The 14,701-nt window shown below is 41.2% G+C and overlaps 2 protein-coding genes across 3 annotated transcripts; both read left to right on the top strand.

Annotated features, from left to right (window-relative positions):
• Positions 1-685: 685 nt before the first annotated feature.
• PCNA (proliferating cell nuclear antigen) lies at positions 686-6,493 on the top strand. The gene is made up of 6 exons (XM_036827146.1): positions 686-1,119; positions 1,987-2,084; positions 2,247-2,314; positions 3,442-3,636; positions 4,981-5,104; positions 5,192-6,493. Exons 1-6 carry the CDS (start codon positions 899-901, stop codon positions 5,269-5,271), a joined length of 786 nt encoding a protein of 261 aa, XP_036683041.1. The 5' UTR covers positions 686-898; the 3' UTR covers positions 5,272-6,493.
• A 503-nt stretch (positions 6,494-6,996) lies between these two features.
• On the top strand, positions 6,997-14,403 carry TMEM230 (transmembrane protein 230). 2 transcript variants are annotated; one of them, XM_036826743.1, is made up of 4 exons: positions 6,997-7,137; positions 9,084-9,204; positions 10,543-10,665; positions 13,312-14,403. In XM_036826743.1, the coding sequence occupies exons 2-4, from the start codon at positions 9,106-9,108 to the stop codon at positions 13,450-13,452; spliced, it is 363 nt and encodes a 120-aa protein (XP_036682638.1). In that variant the 5' UTR covers positions 6,997-7,137; positions 9,084-9,105; the 3' UTR covers positions 13,453-14,403. The 2 variants fall into 2 exon arrangements, with proteins under 2 accessions (XP_036682638.1, XP_036682637.1); XM_036826742.1 differs by lacking the exon at positions 6,997-7,137 and adding an exon at positions 7,154-7,314.
• The last annotated feature ends 298 nt before the right edge of the window (positions 14,404-14,701 follow it).

The following is a 14,701-nucleotide window of genomic DNA, read 5'->3' as shown; positions in this document are numbered from 1 at the left end:
TTGCCCAAATTACAAGCACTTTGTAAATTGGTTACATACGTAGGATATTATGCCATCTTTTTAAGAGGTGCTGATACAGAAAACATGTACCTGGCATAAAATTACACATGCTTTATTAAGTACTTTGCAGAAGTGTCTACGGTATAAATTCATTTGTTTTTTTTTTATAAAGTATATTTGTTGAGAAAATAAAAAAGCTTAGGAAGTTGCATACGGTAAATAATACGAGTTTGGTGTGTATGCGGCGGAGGAGGTTTAAGAGCTGGTGGTCAAGACAACTTTTTTTTTTATCATAACTGTACACCTCTTAAAGCAGCACTCTTTAGGCTACAAGGTGGCTCTTCCTCCTAGCAGGCTGGATTTGCGTTTCACTTTCGAGGCCGGAAATTCCCTACCCCTCAAGAGGAAGATTAAGCACCACGAAGACGCAGTTCAACAACCCCCCACTCTAGGCCTGACCTTCACGCTCGCCCGGACTTTTCTAACGTCCGGTTCCGGAACGTGACAAAAAGGCGGGGATTCCCGCCGGTCGCCTATCAGCCGGCCCTCAGAAGGCGCAGCGCTCATGCCCCGCCCCCACGTTCGCACCCTCCAATAGATGTTAGGGGTGGGGCGAGCTTCGTGCGGAGCAGGGACACGATTGGCTCTGCAGTCTCTCCGCCCAGGCAGCAGGCGGGGCAGCGTGGTGACGTCTCCACGAGGGGCGCGGGGTCGTAGCGCGCGCTCGCAGACGCGGCAGTATTAAACTGCTGCAGGCGCAGTGGGCTGGTTGTTAGTTTCCTCCGTGTCAAGCATTCGTGAGTCAGTTTTCCAGCTCGCTCTCATCTTCTGAAGCCTAAGCCGGCTACACCTTCCTCCTTCCTTCCGCCAGCAGCCGTGTCGTTGCGACTCCGCCACCATGTTCGAGGCGCGCCTGGTCCAGGGCTCCATCTTGAAGAAGGTGCTTGAGGCGCTTAAGGACCTCATCAACGAGGCCTGCTGGGACATCAGCTCGAGCGGCGTGAACCTGCAGAGCATGGACTCGTCCCATGTCTCCTTGGTGCAGCTCACCCTGCGCTCCGAGGGCTTCGACACGTACCGCTGCGACCGCAACTTGGCCATGGGCGTGAACCTCACCAGGTGAGCCCCTTAAGCAGCGGATAGCCGGGCCCTGATCCACCCTTTCTGGCTCTTGGCGGGAGCGCCTGCGAGCCGGGCCCTCATTGGCTGGAGTGGGCCATCTGCGCCTTCTCATTGGCCTGCGGCACCGGTGGGGCGGGACCCAGCAGAACGCGCGGTTCGGAAAGCCCGCGCTGGCTGCAGCGCGAACCGGCTCTTTCCGCGCCAAAGTCACAAAGCGGGTGGTGGCGGGAAAATGACGGACTTCTTTGCGGTGGCAGGAAAAGACTGTTGCAGAGCTCTTTGGTCATTAAGTGCAGGCGGCCTCGGATGAGAAACCTTGGTGCTGGTTGACTTTAACTGCTTTATAATGTGTCCTAGTTCTTTCGCCCTAACTAGGGCCGAGAGTATTTCTTTTACTACTGAGTTGCGGTGAGCACCCCAAGATCCCGGTTTGAGGAAAATTTTCTCCAAGGCAGTGCTTTCAACTTTTGACCACTACCTGTCTAGTACATACACATGTTTAAATCTTAAAGCTTGTGAGAAATATTTACCCGTACTACATGCAGTGTGTTTTAACAGGTTTATTAAATCGTTTTTAAAGATCGTTGGCCCAATAATTTACTTCACCAACCAAAGGGATTTGCAGTTCATAAAATACTGCTGTTTTATTTATATACAGAAGTGAAATTGCTCTTGGTCGGGGGGGGCTGTTTAGTTTAAGTATAAATACTACCAGATTGCATTCCAAATGGCTGGACCGGCTTACACATGCCCCTGGAGTACGTTTCTCTAACTCACCAATTCGGCAGATGGTCTAATGGTTAAAAGTGGTACCTCCTGGTTTTAATTTGTTGATTTTAAACCCTTTGTTCTTCTGTGTTCTAGCATGTCCAAAATACTGAAATGTGCTGGCAATGAAGACATCATTACACTAAGGGCTGAAGATAACGCGGACACCTTGGCACTAGTATTTGAAGCTCCAAGTAAGTCGCACCCTTCTACTGACTTACGCTAGAAGAAATTAAAATGTAGTGTCAGTATTTCCCAAGGCTGAGAGAAATTTAAGATAATGTTTGTGATGACTGTAAAATATACCTGATAGTTGTAAACTTACATGTTCTTCAACATTTGGTTTCTTTTGGTAGATCAAGAAAAGGTTTCAGACTATGAAATGAAGTTAATGGATTTAGATGTTGAACAACTTGGAATTCCAGTGAGTATCAAAGTTTCTGATTGAGCATACTGTACAGTCATGATAGTTACAGAAGATATATTAATATAATAATTTAAACCCTACTTCCTAACAGAACTTTTTCTGTATAACTGCTCATGCATGTTCCAGAGTAGGGTATTTAAGACTGACGTATTGGTCATTTTATTAAGTTATGGTGTTCTACAGTGGCTCATTAGTTTGAATTTATTTCTGCCAAGTGAATATTTACATTAACCTCTGCATCTTTTTTTAAATTATTCCTAGAGTGCTTGATTTTTTTTTTTGTTTTTTTGTAGATCTTTATTTTTTTAATTTTATTTTTGGCTGCGTTTGGTCTTCATTGCTGCGTGTGGGCTTTTCTCTAGCTGGGGAGAGGGGGGCTATTCTTCATTGCGGTGCGCAGGCTTCTCGCTGAGGTGGCTTCTCTTGTTGTGGAGCATGGGCTCTAGGTGTGCAGGCTTCAGTAGTTGTGGTACTTGGGTTCAGTAGTTGTGGCTTGCGGTCTCTAGAGCGCAGGCTCAGTAGTTGTGGCGCACGGGCTTAGTTGCTCCACGGCATGTGGGATCTTCCCGGACCAGGGCTTGAACCTGTGTCCCCTGCATTGGCAGGCAGATTCTTAACCACTGTGCCACCAGGGAAACCCGAGTGCTTGATTTTTATTGAGAGAAGATTTTAAAGCTATTTTAGCAGAAATTCATTATGGTTAGGTTTATCAACATCAAAAGTGAGAAGAGGTGTTGGGATGTTTAAAATGCCTAACATCATATTCTCTTGTTTTGGAAAGCAGACCTGTTTGCGCCATCATCACTGTATGCCATACCCTATGGCCTCTTGATTTAGCCCTACTGTAGGGTGATAAGGTGGAGGCTCTTGTTCCCGGGATAGTGCATTTACTGTTAAAAGTTTAAGCTCTAATTTGTTTTCTTAGTATGGTTATTCTTACAGCATACTTGTTTTATATCTGCATTTATTTTTTGAGTGGTTAGAGTGTTAAGAAATTACACAATGAGTGATATTTCAAAGTAATCAGAAAATCTTGAATTCTGAGTTCTTGTTTAGATGCTGAGTCTTCAGAAAGTGAGGGTGCCAAATCTTACATTTCCATGACATTTAAATTTGTTTTATAGGAACAAGAGTACAGCTGTGTAGTAAAGATGCCTTCTGGTGAATTTGCACGTATATGCCGAGATCTCAGTCATATTGGAGATGCTGTTGTAATTTCCTGTGCAAAAGATGGAGTGAAATTTTCTGCAAGTGGAGAACTTGGAAATGGAAATATTAAGTTGTCACAAACGAGTAATGTTGATAAAGAAGAGGAGGCCGTAAGTAGTTTTTAAGTAAACAAAATACTTTGAAGAAGAATATTAGGTTATGTCTTAGCCTGCTAAGGCTTCTATAACAAAATACCATAGACTGAGTGGCTTATAAACAATGAAAGTTTATTCACAGTTTTGGAGATTCGGAAGCTGGCAGATTTGGTGTCTAACGAGGGCCTGCTTCTTGGTTCACAGACAGCAGCCTTCTTACATGGTGGAAGGGGCAAGGGAGTTCTCTGGGGTCTCTTTATAAGGGCATTAATCCCATTCATGAGGGCTCTGCCTTCCTAACGCTAAGCACCTCCCAAAGGACCCACCTCCAATACCACCATATTGGGAATTTGATTTTAACGTGAATTGGGGTGGTGGTGGGGGCCACAAACATTCAGTCTTTAGCAAGGTAATTGCTAAAATTAAAGAAAACTCTAAAGAAAAACAGACAGAATTTGCATTTCCAAGTAAATAATATGTGAGAATTGAAACTTTTGAAATCTGCAAGTGATCTTATAGATGCCATCTAACTTAAATTTGTGAGAAGGGAATGCAAATTTAGTGCAACCTTTATAAACTGTAGAACAATGGGTTTGTGTATCAAACCCACACATACTCTTAAGGATAGGATTGCGAGGCTAGCTTTAGCTTTCTGGAGGTACTTACTATGTTTTTACCAAATAATTGAGCAACCCAATAGGATCTAGTTGAGGGGAAAATCTAGCTGTTGTGAGTTCTTATGTAATCCTTATATTAACTTTTAAATAGAGTTTTAAAATACATATATTAGTAACAAATATATATTAGTAACAAAACTCCAGGGGCTGATTCTTTTCTCCTAAATTACATTTCACTCCCCTGCCAATCTTGATTTTTGTTCTTCTCTCAAATGTTACGTAACCCATAGGGAATTCTCTGGCCGTCCAGTGCTTAGGACTCCGCACTTTCACTGACGAGGGTGTGGGTTCGATCCCTTGTCGGGAACTAACATCCCGAAAGCCGCACAGCTAGAAATTTTTAAAAAAGGAAAAAATTCACTCATAAATATTTTAATTTATTCGTAGTGTAAACATTTTATGACATCTAAGAAAATTAAGGAATTTTTCACTGTTCCTACTTACTTGGTTATTTCAGTTTGTTTGAATCAAGATTTTAATAAGGTCTGTACATTACAGTTCATTGAGATACGCTTCTTAAATTTCTTTTAGTCCATTGGTTCTCTCTTCAATTTCATTTTCCCTCTATTACAATTTTATTTGTTGAAGAAACTAAGTCATTTGTCAATGTATGTTAGAAATGAATGGGTTGTAGCTTTCTTGATGTTTTTCAGTATGATGAATCTTTTGTTTTCCCCCTAAGGTTACCATAGAGATGAATGAACCAGTTCAGCTAACTTTTGCACTGAGGTACCTGAACTTCTTTACAAAAGCCACTCCACTCTCTCCTACAGTAACACTCAGTATGTCTGCAGATGTACCCCTTGGTAAGATAATAAACTTGTTGAATCTTGTTTTGTAGGTAGTGTATGTGGTACTTCTCAGTAATTAATTATATTCCTGTTTTCTTTCAGTCGTAGAGTATAAAATTGCTGATATGGGACATTTAAAGTACTATTTGGCTCCCAAGATCGAGGATGAAGAAGGATCTTAGACATTCTTAAAATTCAAGGAAATAAAACTAAGCTCTTTGAGAACTGCTTCTGAGATGCCAGCACATACTTAAGCCTCTTTTGTCTTTGTACCTCTGAGTACATATGTAGATATTGTTTTCTGTAAATAACTTTTTTTTTTCTCCATTCTCTACAGTTTGTTCAAAGAGTAAAGTCCAAAGTCAAATCTGGTCTTGTTAACCTAGTAATAACTTTGCCTTACCTAGGAATACTCGTTATAATTTTTATAAACAAAAGGGTTTTGACTCTAAATGCAGTTTTAAGTATTGTTTTCAATTTAAATAAAAGTCATTTGAATTTCAAGCATCACAGGACAGTGCCTTCATTTGGACCACGATGGTTGCAAGTATCCTAGAGAATTCACAATTCAAGCAGCTCACGTAAATGAGCTTATTTTTTCAGTCTAGAGCAGGTTGATATGACATTAGATACAGTGATAAAAAGTATTCCAAATACAGCAGGTGACAAAGTATTTTGGGGGATTCATTTGCCAAACTTATTTTGGTATTCTGACTTGAGCTCAAGAAATGAAAAGGGGAGAGTAGGACAAATATATAATATTTTGTCATTTTTGCTAAGCAGAAACTAACACTTTACAGGAGCTTAATGTACCCAAAGTTCTGTCAGCTTTATAAGACGCATTGTTACAGGGCAGTGTTTCATTAGCCTAGGGAGCTTGTACAGGAGTCTTGGAAGTTTTAGTAGATCTGATAGGTCCCAAGGAGTATGTCTGTGCAAAAATAATTTATCTAGTGTAAGTAGCCTTTTGTGGGGACTTATTCCCTTAAAGGATGAAGGTGGCTTAAATTCCATGGATGTTGGATTCAACCAAGAAAATGAAAAAGGCCCAGCAGTAATTGTGCTACAAGGTCACAAGTTGGCATGCTGCATATTGAGAATTCCTTTATTGTAGTCCTTTCTTCCGGTGTATTTTGTGTTTGGTGGATTAAATGACAGATTTCTGTCGTACTTGCAGTGACGGTAGAACTCACTGTATCCAGTAACTATTCATTACCTTCTGTGTGCCTGGGGTTGGGGAAGGATATTGGCTGCAAAGGGGCCTGATGGAAATTTTTGGAGTGATGAAAATGTTTTATCTACGTTGTGATGATGGCTCCAAGACTATATGCATCTGTCAAAACTAATCCAATTGTACTTTATCATATGTAAATTATACTATAATAAAGCTCGACATTTTAAAAAGTTTCACGTGTTGCAAAATGTCCCTTGTGGCCAGACCTCTTACCGGGGTAAGGCCTGAAGACGAGGAGCGAGAAACTGAAGCGCAAGAATGTGGGGCTACTCGAGAGTAGCGGGTGGGGTATAGGGCGGCAGAGACTGCGGCGCGGCCCGGGAAGGCGGCCTTCCCTGGGCATAGGGAGACCTGACAGCTCCGGCCTTCAGGGAGCTTGGCCGGCTCGGCTTCCGCCGCTCGAGGCGCCACTGAGTTCCCTACACTACCCTAGGGGCCGGAAAGAAACACGTAGCCGTCTAGCCCTGGACCTGTGACCCAGGCGGCCCGGTTACCTAGACAGTCGCCCGCCGCGGCGGAGGTGGTCGGCAGCCAGTCCAGCCCACTGCTCCTCCCGAAACCCCACGGGGCGCGCTCTCTCTGCGTAGCCCTAGCAACCCGAGCACACGCCCGAAACCGGACGGGGAGTGGAACGGGGAGGCGTCGCTCCCGGTGACGCCACGTCCGGCGTGCTGTCTTCCGACACGCCATTTCCGGCTCCCAGCTGGTCTGGGGCGGGGAGGCAGTTGGGGGAGGCGTACTGTGAGGTCTCCGGCTCGCCTGCTGCGAACCGTGAGCTAGCTGTCTGCGCGCGGGCGGCCTGGCCCGGGCTCCGGTAAGGCGTGCGTGCGGCGGGGCGGGGGCGGAAGAGCTCGACTCAGGTTCGCGGTGTGGCCCAGACTGCGCTCCCTGCCGAAATCAAGCCCCGAGTCCTCGGTGTGGAGCGTTCGCCCTCCCGGGGCACGGCTGGCCTTTTTCCAGAAACTGGATTTTGTTTTCCTTCTAAAATCATGTCGATCCTTATTTCTCTTGTTGGCTCGGTCTGGAGGCGGGCAGGGAAGTAGTGTGTAGAGGCGCGTAGTGCGAGGCACTGTGCTAAGTGCTTTGCTGATGCTTTCAAAATTCTTGCAGCATTCAAGTGCTGAGGAAATTTTGGGGTTGCGGTGAGGCTGGTAAAAAAGCCTGCTGGGAACTTGGGCTGGTACCGGAAAACATTGATTTACTTTTTTCCTTTCCCCTCTTTTAGAATTATTATTCTTTGCTACCAAAAAGTATTCGTCTCCCCTCTCCTTCACGCCCTGCGCTTTTTTATGTTTTGATGCGGTTTATGAAGTTAATGTCAGAGTATGTAAACTATTTTTTTAAGACTAATACAAATCAGAGGTGATTAAATGCTCTCAAACCCCCCCACTTATTGGTAGTTTGGACTTTAAGTTTTATAGAATTAAATTTAGATTATCGTGTAGTTGGGATCGCAACACCTAAAAGCATAGTATTTGATGGAATTTGATCTAACCCTTTTAGAAAAGCATGTAAGTAAGCATACTCTTATTTTTTCAATACTTGATTTCTGCTTCAGTATATAATTACTAAAAAGGGACATGAGCATTTAGCACCAATTCCTTTATAATGCTAGTTAATTTAGGTTGACTGCGGGCCACTTGAAACAGCTCATTAACATTCAGTATTAAGTATATATAAAGCACTTAAAACAGTACCCGTCACTTAATACTAGGTAATTGTTAACTGCCATTATAATGATGATTATTTGCAAAATGTCATACCAGAGGAAGGCCGGTCTTTATGTTTTATGGGTTTTTTTTTATGTTGCCCTTATTGAAATACTTAATTTTGTTTTTTTAAAGATATGTTTCACTTTTAGAAATCAAATAGCTTCATGATCAAAATTTACTTGTTTCATTCACATAACTTTGTGATTTTATGGAGGAAAAGTACACAAATTAAAATGTTTTTCAATTTAAATGTCATTGTTTTTTAATCTTATCTACTGTGTTTAAACTGGTGACATAATAACCGTGATTTCATTACTGGAGTCAGCTTTGACTATTTTGAACAAAAACCAGGTATTTATTCAGAGTTTTTTGTTTATTTGTTTGTTTTTAATGTAGCTGTAGAAGTAACCTGGAAAGTGCAATCGCTGCTTTCAGTGCTTGGGGTGGAGCAGAGAGGCAGGCAAATCAGAGGACCCTGGTACAACACTGGTAGCCAGTAGCTTATCCAAATTTACAACAAGAAGTTTTACAGATCTTTTGTATTAAAAGGATGATATCTGTCAGAGGGAAATAGGCAAAATGCTGATGTGAATGTATTCCATTTCCCACCCTCTCTCCTCTCTCCCTGACAAATAAGAGAATCACTTGAGTATATGCTCCTCTTGCTTTTTCTGGAAGCAGGGACGGGGGACAGGCAATACTATACTATAGCAGAATGGTTGAAATGCCAGATGGACTTGGATTTAAGTCACCACCCTTTCACCTACTCACCGTGTGACTTTGGAAAAATTAGGAGGCAGAGAAACATTGGTGGCAACATAAACATGAGGTCTGGTTCTTGGCAAATGTCTTGATTCTTATTCTACCAGGACAAACCAGAGTAGATGCATAATGAGAATGCTTTCACTTGTCAAATGAATATCAGGTTCTAAGAGCAACGGAGCCTAAATTGCCAGTTGCTAGTATGACATTGCAGCCCAGAACTCCAGTACGTATAACAAACACATTGTTGTAGCCTGCAGACAATAATACTTTTCTTTGTTTTCAGACTGTAACTGTGTCAGCGTGTTATGATGCCGTCTCGTACCAACCTGGCTACTGGAATCCCCAGTAGTAAAGTGAAATACTCAAGGCTCTCCAGTACAGACGATGGCTACATTGACCTTCAGGTAAATGCAGAAGGGACCTGATGAGATTGGCTGGCTCTGTTTCTGCTCAGTTAGCAGGGAAACCTTCCAGGTAGAGGTTTTGCTCACTGTCCCTAGATATTAGAGGGAGCAGCAGGAAAGAAACTCTGCTCTGCGATTTTCAGCCATAGCCTGCAGAAGGAAGGACCTTGGCAGAGCAGTTTCGAACCAATATAAATATTGTCGAAGAAATTTTAGTTGTAATGCCAGAGTTCAGTAGTTGCAAATTCTGTGTAGTTTATCTGGAAATAATCAGATTGTCTTTTGTTAAGTAGAGTTTTTTAAAGACTATGTCATCAGTTTGTTTACACTTCAGTCAAAACCACCAGTTCATCTTTTAAGGGAGAAACTAACTGCTAAAGCCAGCAGATTGTGGGAATCTTCCTTCTTTCCTGATGTCATGAGATGCAATTTATTAAAGGTATTCTTTGTGGCAAACAGTAAGTAAAACAGAGAATATTTATTAAGTTTGTGTCCTACCCTGATCATTGTTTATAAAATAGTTAATGGTGTAGCATCTCCTTTTGCCCACTTCCCTTTAGAATAGAATATTTTAGGTGGAACCAGGACCAAAGAGGAAGTGTCAGGAACCCATCCTTTTAAATATAAACAAATCAATTATTCTTTGTACTTTTTGGACCCACACTTGAAGGAGAGAGTTTTGGGGTGGTTTTTTTTGTTTTGTTTTTTTTTAAGTGCGTCTGGGAAGCTTCCAGTCAGTTAGGTCAGACACAACCATGAGCCAAACCTTAGGAATTTGTCTCTGAATCTTAACCTTGAATTGAACTTGTTAATAAGGCAGGTTATTTGCCTTGTGGGGCAGGCAACTAATGCTTTAGAAAAAGTTTATTTTAAAACCTTTGACTATATGCCAGCTTAGCTTTGAATGCCAGAAATCACTTATTTTCTTTCTTATTTTCCAGAGCATGATGTACACTCTTAATCCCTGTAGATTAGTACAGCCTTCCATGTGCCAAGACACGTTTATTAAAAACATGTCTAATCAATGCATGACCATAAAGTGTCTTTTGTTTTTGTAAGAAAATAATTTTTTTACGGTACAATGAATGGTCTGTGGAATGAGACTAAAAAGAGAAAGAATAACAGTCTGGGACTCCCTCCCTCAAGTTATTGTTAGAGCAATAACTAGAGCTTCATCTCCTGCCAGTCCTTTTCCTTTCTCTCCCAGAGCTGCATTGGGTAGTAGGACTTACTTCAAGACACACCAAGATTGGTTCCTCTTATCCTCTCTGCTTTAAAGTGTCTGAGCCCTGGTATATTCATAATGCTCTTCCTTGTCTTTTTTTGTTTCTCTTTCAGTTTAAGAAAAGCCCTCCTAAGATTCCATATAAGGCCATTGCGCTTGCTACGGTGCTGTTTTTGATTGGCGCCTTCCTCATTATCATAGGCTCCCTCCTGCTGGCAGGCTATATCAGCAAAGGGGTAAGCTGAGGGGCTTGTGGGATTGCCATGAGATGTTTAAAATGTGAGCCAGGACTCACATTTTTATATTCAGTTTTATATTCATATTGAGTACAGTATATTCCAGCAGAAAGGAGAAAAGGGTTTTTTTTTTAGATTTTGTTCTCAGATAACAAGACATATTTCTTCCTTTGAGATTCAACAAACTTCTCCCACTGTTCCTATGAGGTGGGTGTGGCAGGTAGGCAAATTTTCCCTCTGAGATGTTGGGCAGTTTTCCCACCATCTTAGTTTGGAACAGCAAAACTGAGCCTAGCTTTGAGGATTCCTGACTGATAAAGGCCATAACTGGAGTAGAATGCTGTTATTATAACTTTGCAGTTATACTACTGTAGTTAGTGTTTGGGGAGAAGCAGTGAGGCTTATATAGGTCTGGGGCCACTGACCCAGCCAGGACTTCTGGCTCATAGATCAGATCTTTCTTAAATTGGATTTGGTTGGAGTTCCTATTGAGCTTCAGTACAATACCTTAGAAACCTAAAGTAGTTTTTGGTGGTTCTTTCTTTTGGATTGTATACAGATGCTTATACACAGCATCTAAATTGTTCTAAAGTAATACTGACCATAGTTCACATCTGTTCTTCAACACACACCAGGCCAGGGGATGATGGTCACATTGGTCTGCAGAAGGAACAAAGCCAAGAGCTAAAACTGGGGGCATTATCCTTGGAACTGGGAATATTAACACTGTCACAATAAAATGGCTACGTTTGGCTTTTGAGACCTGTATCCAATTTGCCTTAGGTCCTAAACTATTATGTGGCCACCAGAGGCATACTTGGTGCTGTCTAAATTTGAACATCTAACTTCAGGACTGTGCCTTCAGTTAACTTTCATTGCAACATGCATTGTTAATCCCAGGGGTATAGTCAAGATTCTATTAATGATGTAAAAATTGAGAGTGGAGGTGAGATCCACATGCAACAAATATCACTTCACCTTGTGTGCTTTATAAAAGACTACTTTATAAATAAGGATAAAGGTGTTAATTAAGAAAATCACCTAATAGATTGTTTTGGTTTTTAGTTTGGAGTTCTTTTCACTATTATTGCAGACATTTCAAACAAAACAGAAGTAGATGAAATAATATGAACCCCCACCGTGTATCTACAACTCGGCATCAACAATTATGAATGTTTTGTTTCATCTATCCCCAACTTTTTTTCTTGTATACTAAAGCAAATACCAGATTTACATTTGCTGGTAAATCTGTAAGTGTGCATCTCTAACAGTTTTTACATTAATCTAGGAGTGTTGTCTTGATACCATTTACCTGTTTTTCTATTCCTCATATTTCTTGCATACTGTTAGATTTAGGGACTTGCTTAGATTTAGTTCTACTTTAGCTTTGTTTTAGAAAGAATATTTCATAGGGGTGCTGTGTATTTGCTCTTGCACATGGGTTCTCAAACTTCAGCGTCTATCAGAATCACTTGGCAGACTTGTTAACACACAGGTTCCTTGACCCTGCTCCCAGAGATGCCAGTTTTGTAGGTCTAGGGTGAGGCGTGAGAATTTGCATTTCTAACAAGTTCCCAGGTGATGCTGGTGTTCCATGGACCACATTTTGAGAACCATTGCTATAGCATTACATTAGGAGGCACAAAATGGTTGTCCTAATTTTTAGTTGATATTAAGATTGATTACTAGGTTCAAGTGTCTTCAGCCTAATTGATTTATCATAAAATGAATTACCCTTTTCACTAATGAATCCAGTTCTATCATTTTCCACGTTTGTCAGCGAAAATTCTTCTGGAACTTTCTCAAAACCATTATTTGGTTACCCTGAAATACAGTATGTATAGTGAAGGTAGGAAAAATGTTTGATTATTTCTCTTTAATTATCAAATTTTTATAAAAATACACCTAGCAACCTCAAAAGGTAACCAAAGAATTGTTAGTATCACTGTAAGCTTATCATCTTTTTACATATTTGTGCTTCAGTCAACTGTAGTCTGTATTCTTTTTAACGTATAAATTGTCCCATATTTGGTCAGTAGGAGCCTCTTCAGGTTACTCCTGTCTTTCCTTTTTTTAAATATTTCTTTCTTTCTTCATTTGGTTGTGCTGGGTCTTAATTGTGTCAGGTGGGCTCCTTAGTTGTGGCAGTTCGTTGCATCATGCATGTGGGATCTAGTTCCCTGACCAGGGATCAAACCCAGGCCCCCTGCATTGGGAGTGTGGAGTGTTAACCACTGTGCCACCAGGGAAGTCCCCTACTCCTGTCTTTTAAAGCTGACCCAGGTTAGCCTTTGATAGCTTTATTGTTTTCTGGCCCAGCAAATTATCCCAGGCCCATCTGTACATTCCCTGCCCCCTCAACTCCTAGACAGCCATTTCTCTAAGGAGCTCTGGTTTCTTTATGGGAAGTAGATACCTATGGTTGAACATGGATAATTTCTTTATAATTTTTAGTACTTTGTAGTTTTTCTGCAATTGATAGGGAGGCAAAGAGATGTAAACCTTTTGTCTTGGTAGTGTATTACCAAAAGAAAGTGCTCTGAAAAGTATGTGATAACTGATCTATGGATTGGACCCATGGCTTTATTTTATTTTAAAATTTATAACTTGCATGGTACTGATGTGTTTGCCTCCTTCTGCCACCAGGGGGCAGACCGGGCCGTTCCCGTCCTGATCATTGGCATCCTGGTGTTCCTGCCAGGATTTTACCACCTGCGCATCGCCTACTATGCATCCAAAGGCTACCGGGGATACTCCTACGATGACATTCCAGACTTTGATGACTAGCACACACCTCAGCCCTGAAGAAAAGAGTCACAGATGGGACTGAGCCCACCTTTAAGACATTGAGCAGATACTATGGCTAAGGGCTAAGGAGTTCTGCGATTTGCAGATGTTTAACAAAACAGTGGCCAGATTTTATGGGTCCATCCGAAAGATGTTAACTAAGCTTACAACTATCCATGTCATCAGGACAGTTTCTATTTTTCATCTCCTGGCCCTGGCAAAAGCTCCTGACAAGTTTTTCCACGTGAATATGTGTCATGAAAAGTAGCAATGTTAATTGTATGGGAAAGTGGGAGGTTATTCTGTAGTGGAATGTGTTGCTGCCACCACCCTTTTTAGAGTTGAGCATTCTTTTAAATAGTCCTCATTGTCAGTATGTTCTTGTGGCAAATGGAAGAATGCAGTATGTCAGATTTCTTATTACTAAGTAATTTATTTTGAAAATATGTAAGTGTCTTATCCCCATACTCTAACTTTGTGTTCTAGTGGAAAACCGTGGCAAAATCAAATATCAGTGGGGTGCATCTATAATATTTTTTACTTGCTTTCTTATTAACAGCAACTAGGAATTTTTTAAACCTCAGAGCAAATTTTCAAACTGTAAACACATTCTCTGTTCACCAGTCCTTGGCCAGCTCTGATCTGGTTCACTGACAGGTTGGCCAGCGTATAATTTGGATCATTCTGTCCTCTGTAGATCTAGGTGTTCTGTATATCATGCCTTTAAGGACAAGACTTTTGGCTGTTTCCTAAGGAAAATATGTAGATAAGTGGTTATTATTTATAGTTTTTAACACTGTTGTTAGCACCTTGTATTATGATGTCATTCTGCTGAAGATTGTAAGAACTGGCCTGGATCTCTAGAGGACAAGACTGCCTTAGTTTGATTCTGTTTCCTATCTTGCAAAAAATGGCTTGTATTCAAAAGAAATTAAAATGTCAAAATCTAAATCCTAGGTAGGCTTAAAAGATAACTTTAAACCTATTTTAGAAAACGTTTTAGTAATTATATGATATCTTTGATCCCAATACCTAGGACTACCTTCATTTTTAGATAACTGGCATTGTGCATTACACTGTTTTCCAGTCATTCTTTTACTCTGAAGTTATGGACTTGGATGATTAGAAGCCTGCAAGTGCCATTAGCTGAGATTTGGAGGGCTGTGGGTAGAGCGAGGTTATTAGGGAAGATGACTTCAACTTTGGATGTATTAAATTTAGATGTCTACTTGACATCCAAGTGGAGATG

This window comes from Balaenoptera musculus, chromosome 15 (assembly GCF_009873245.2).
Source record: "Balaenoptera musculus isolate JJ_BM4_2016_0621 chromosome 15, mBalMus1.pri.v3, whole genome shotgun sequence".
Classification (NCBI taxonomy): Eukaryota; Metazoa; Chordata; class Mammalia; order Artiodactyla; family Balaenopteridae; genus Balaenoptera; species Balaenoptera musculus.
This window is presented reverse-complemented; position numbering and strand designations above follow the sequence as displayed.

Coding starts and splice junctions, on each gene's coding strand:
- PCNA (XM_036827146.1), top strand. CDS start 899: ATGTTCGAGGCGCGCCTGGTCCAGGGCTCCATCTTGAAGAAGGTGCTT. Junction 2,085..2,246: donor ACTAGTATTTGAAGCTCCAA/GTAAGTCGCACC, acceptor TTCTTTTGGTAG/ATCAAGAAAAGGTTTCAGAC. Junction 3,637..4,980: donor TTGATAAAGAAGAGGAGGCC/GTAAGTAGTTTT, acceptor TTTCCCCCTAAG/GTTACCATAGAGATGAATGA.
- TMEM230 (XM_036826743.1), top strand. CDS start 9,106: ATGATGCCGTCTCGTACCAACCTGGCTACTGGAATCCCCAGTAGTAAA. Junction 9,205..10,542: donor ATGGCTACATTGACCTTCAG/GTAAATGCAGAA, acceptor TTTCTCTTTCAG/TTTAAGAAAAGCCCTCCTAA. Junction 10,666..13,311: donor CAGGCTATATCAGCAAAGGG/GTAAGCTGAGGG, acceptor TTCTGCCACCAG/GGGGCAGACCGGGCCGTTCC.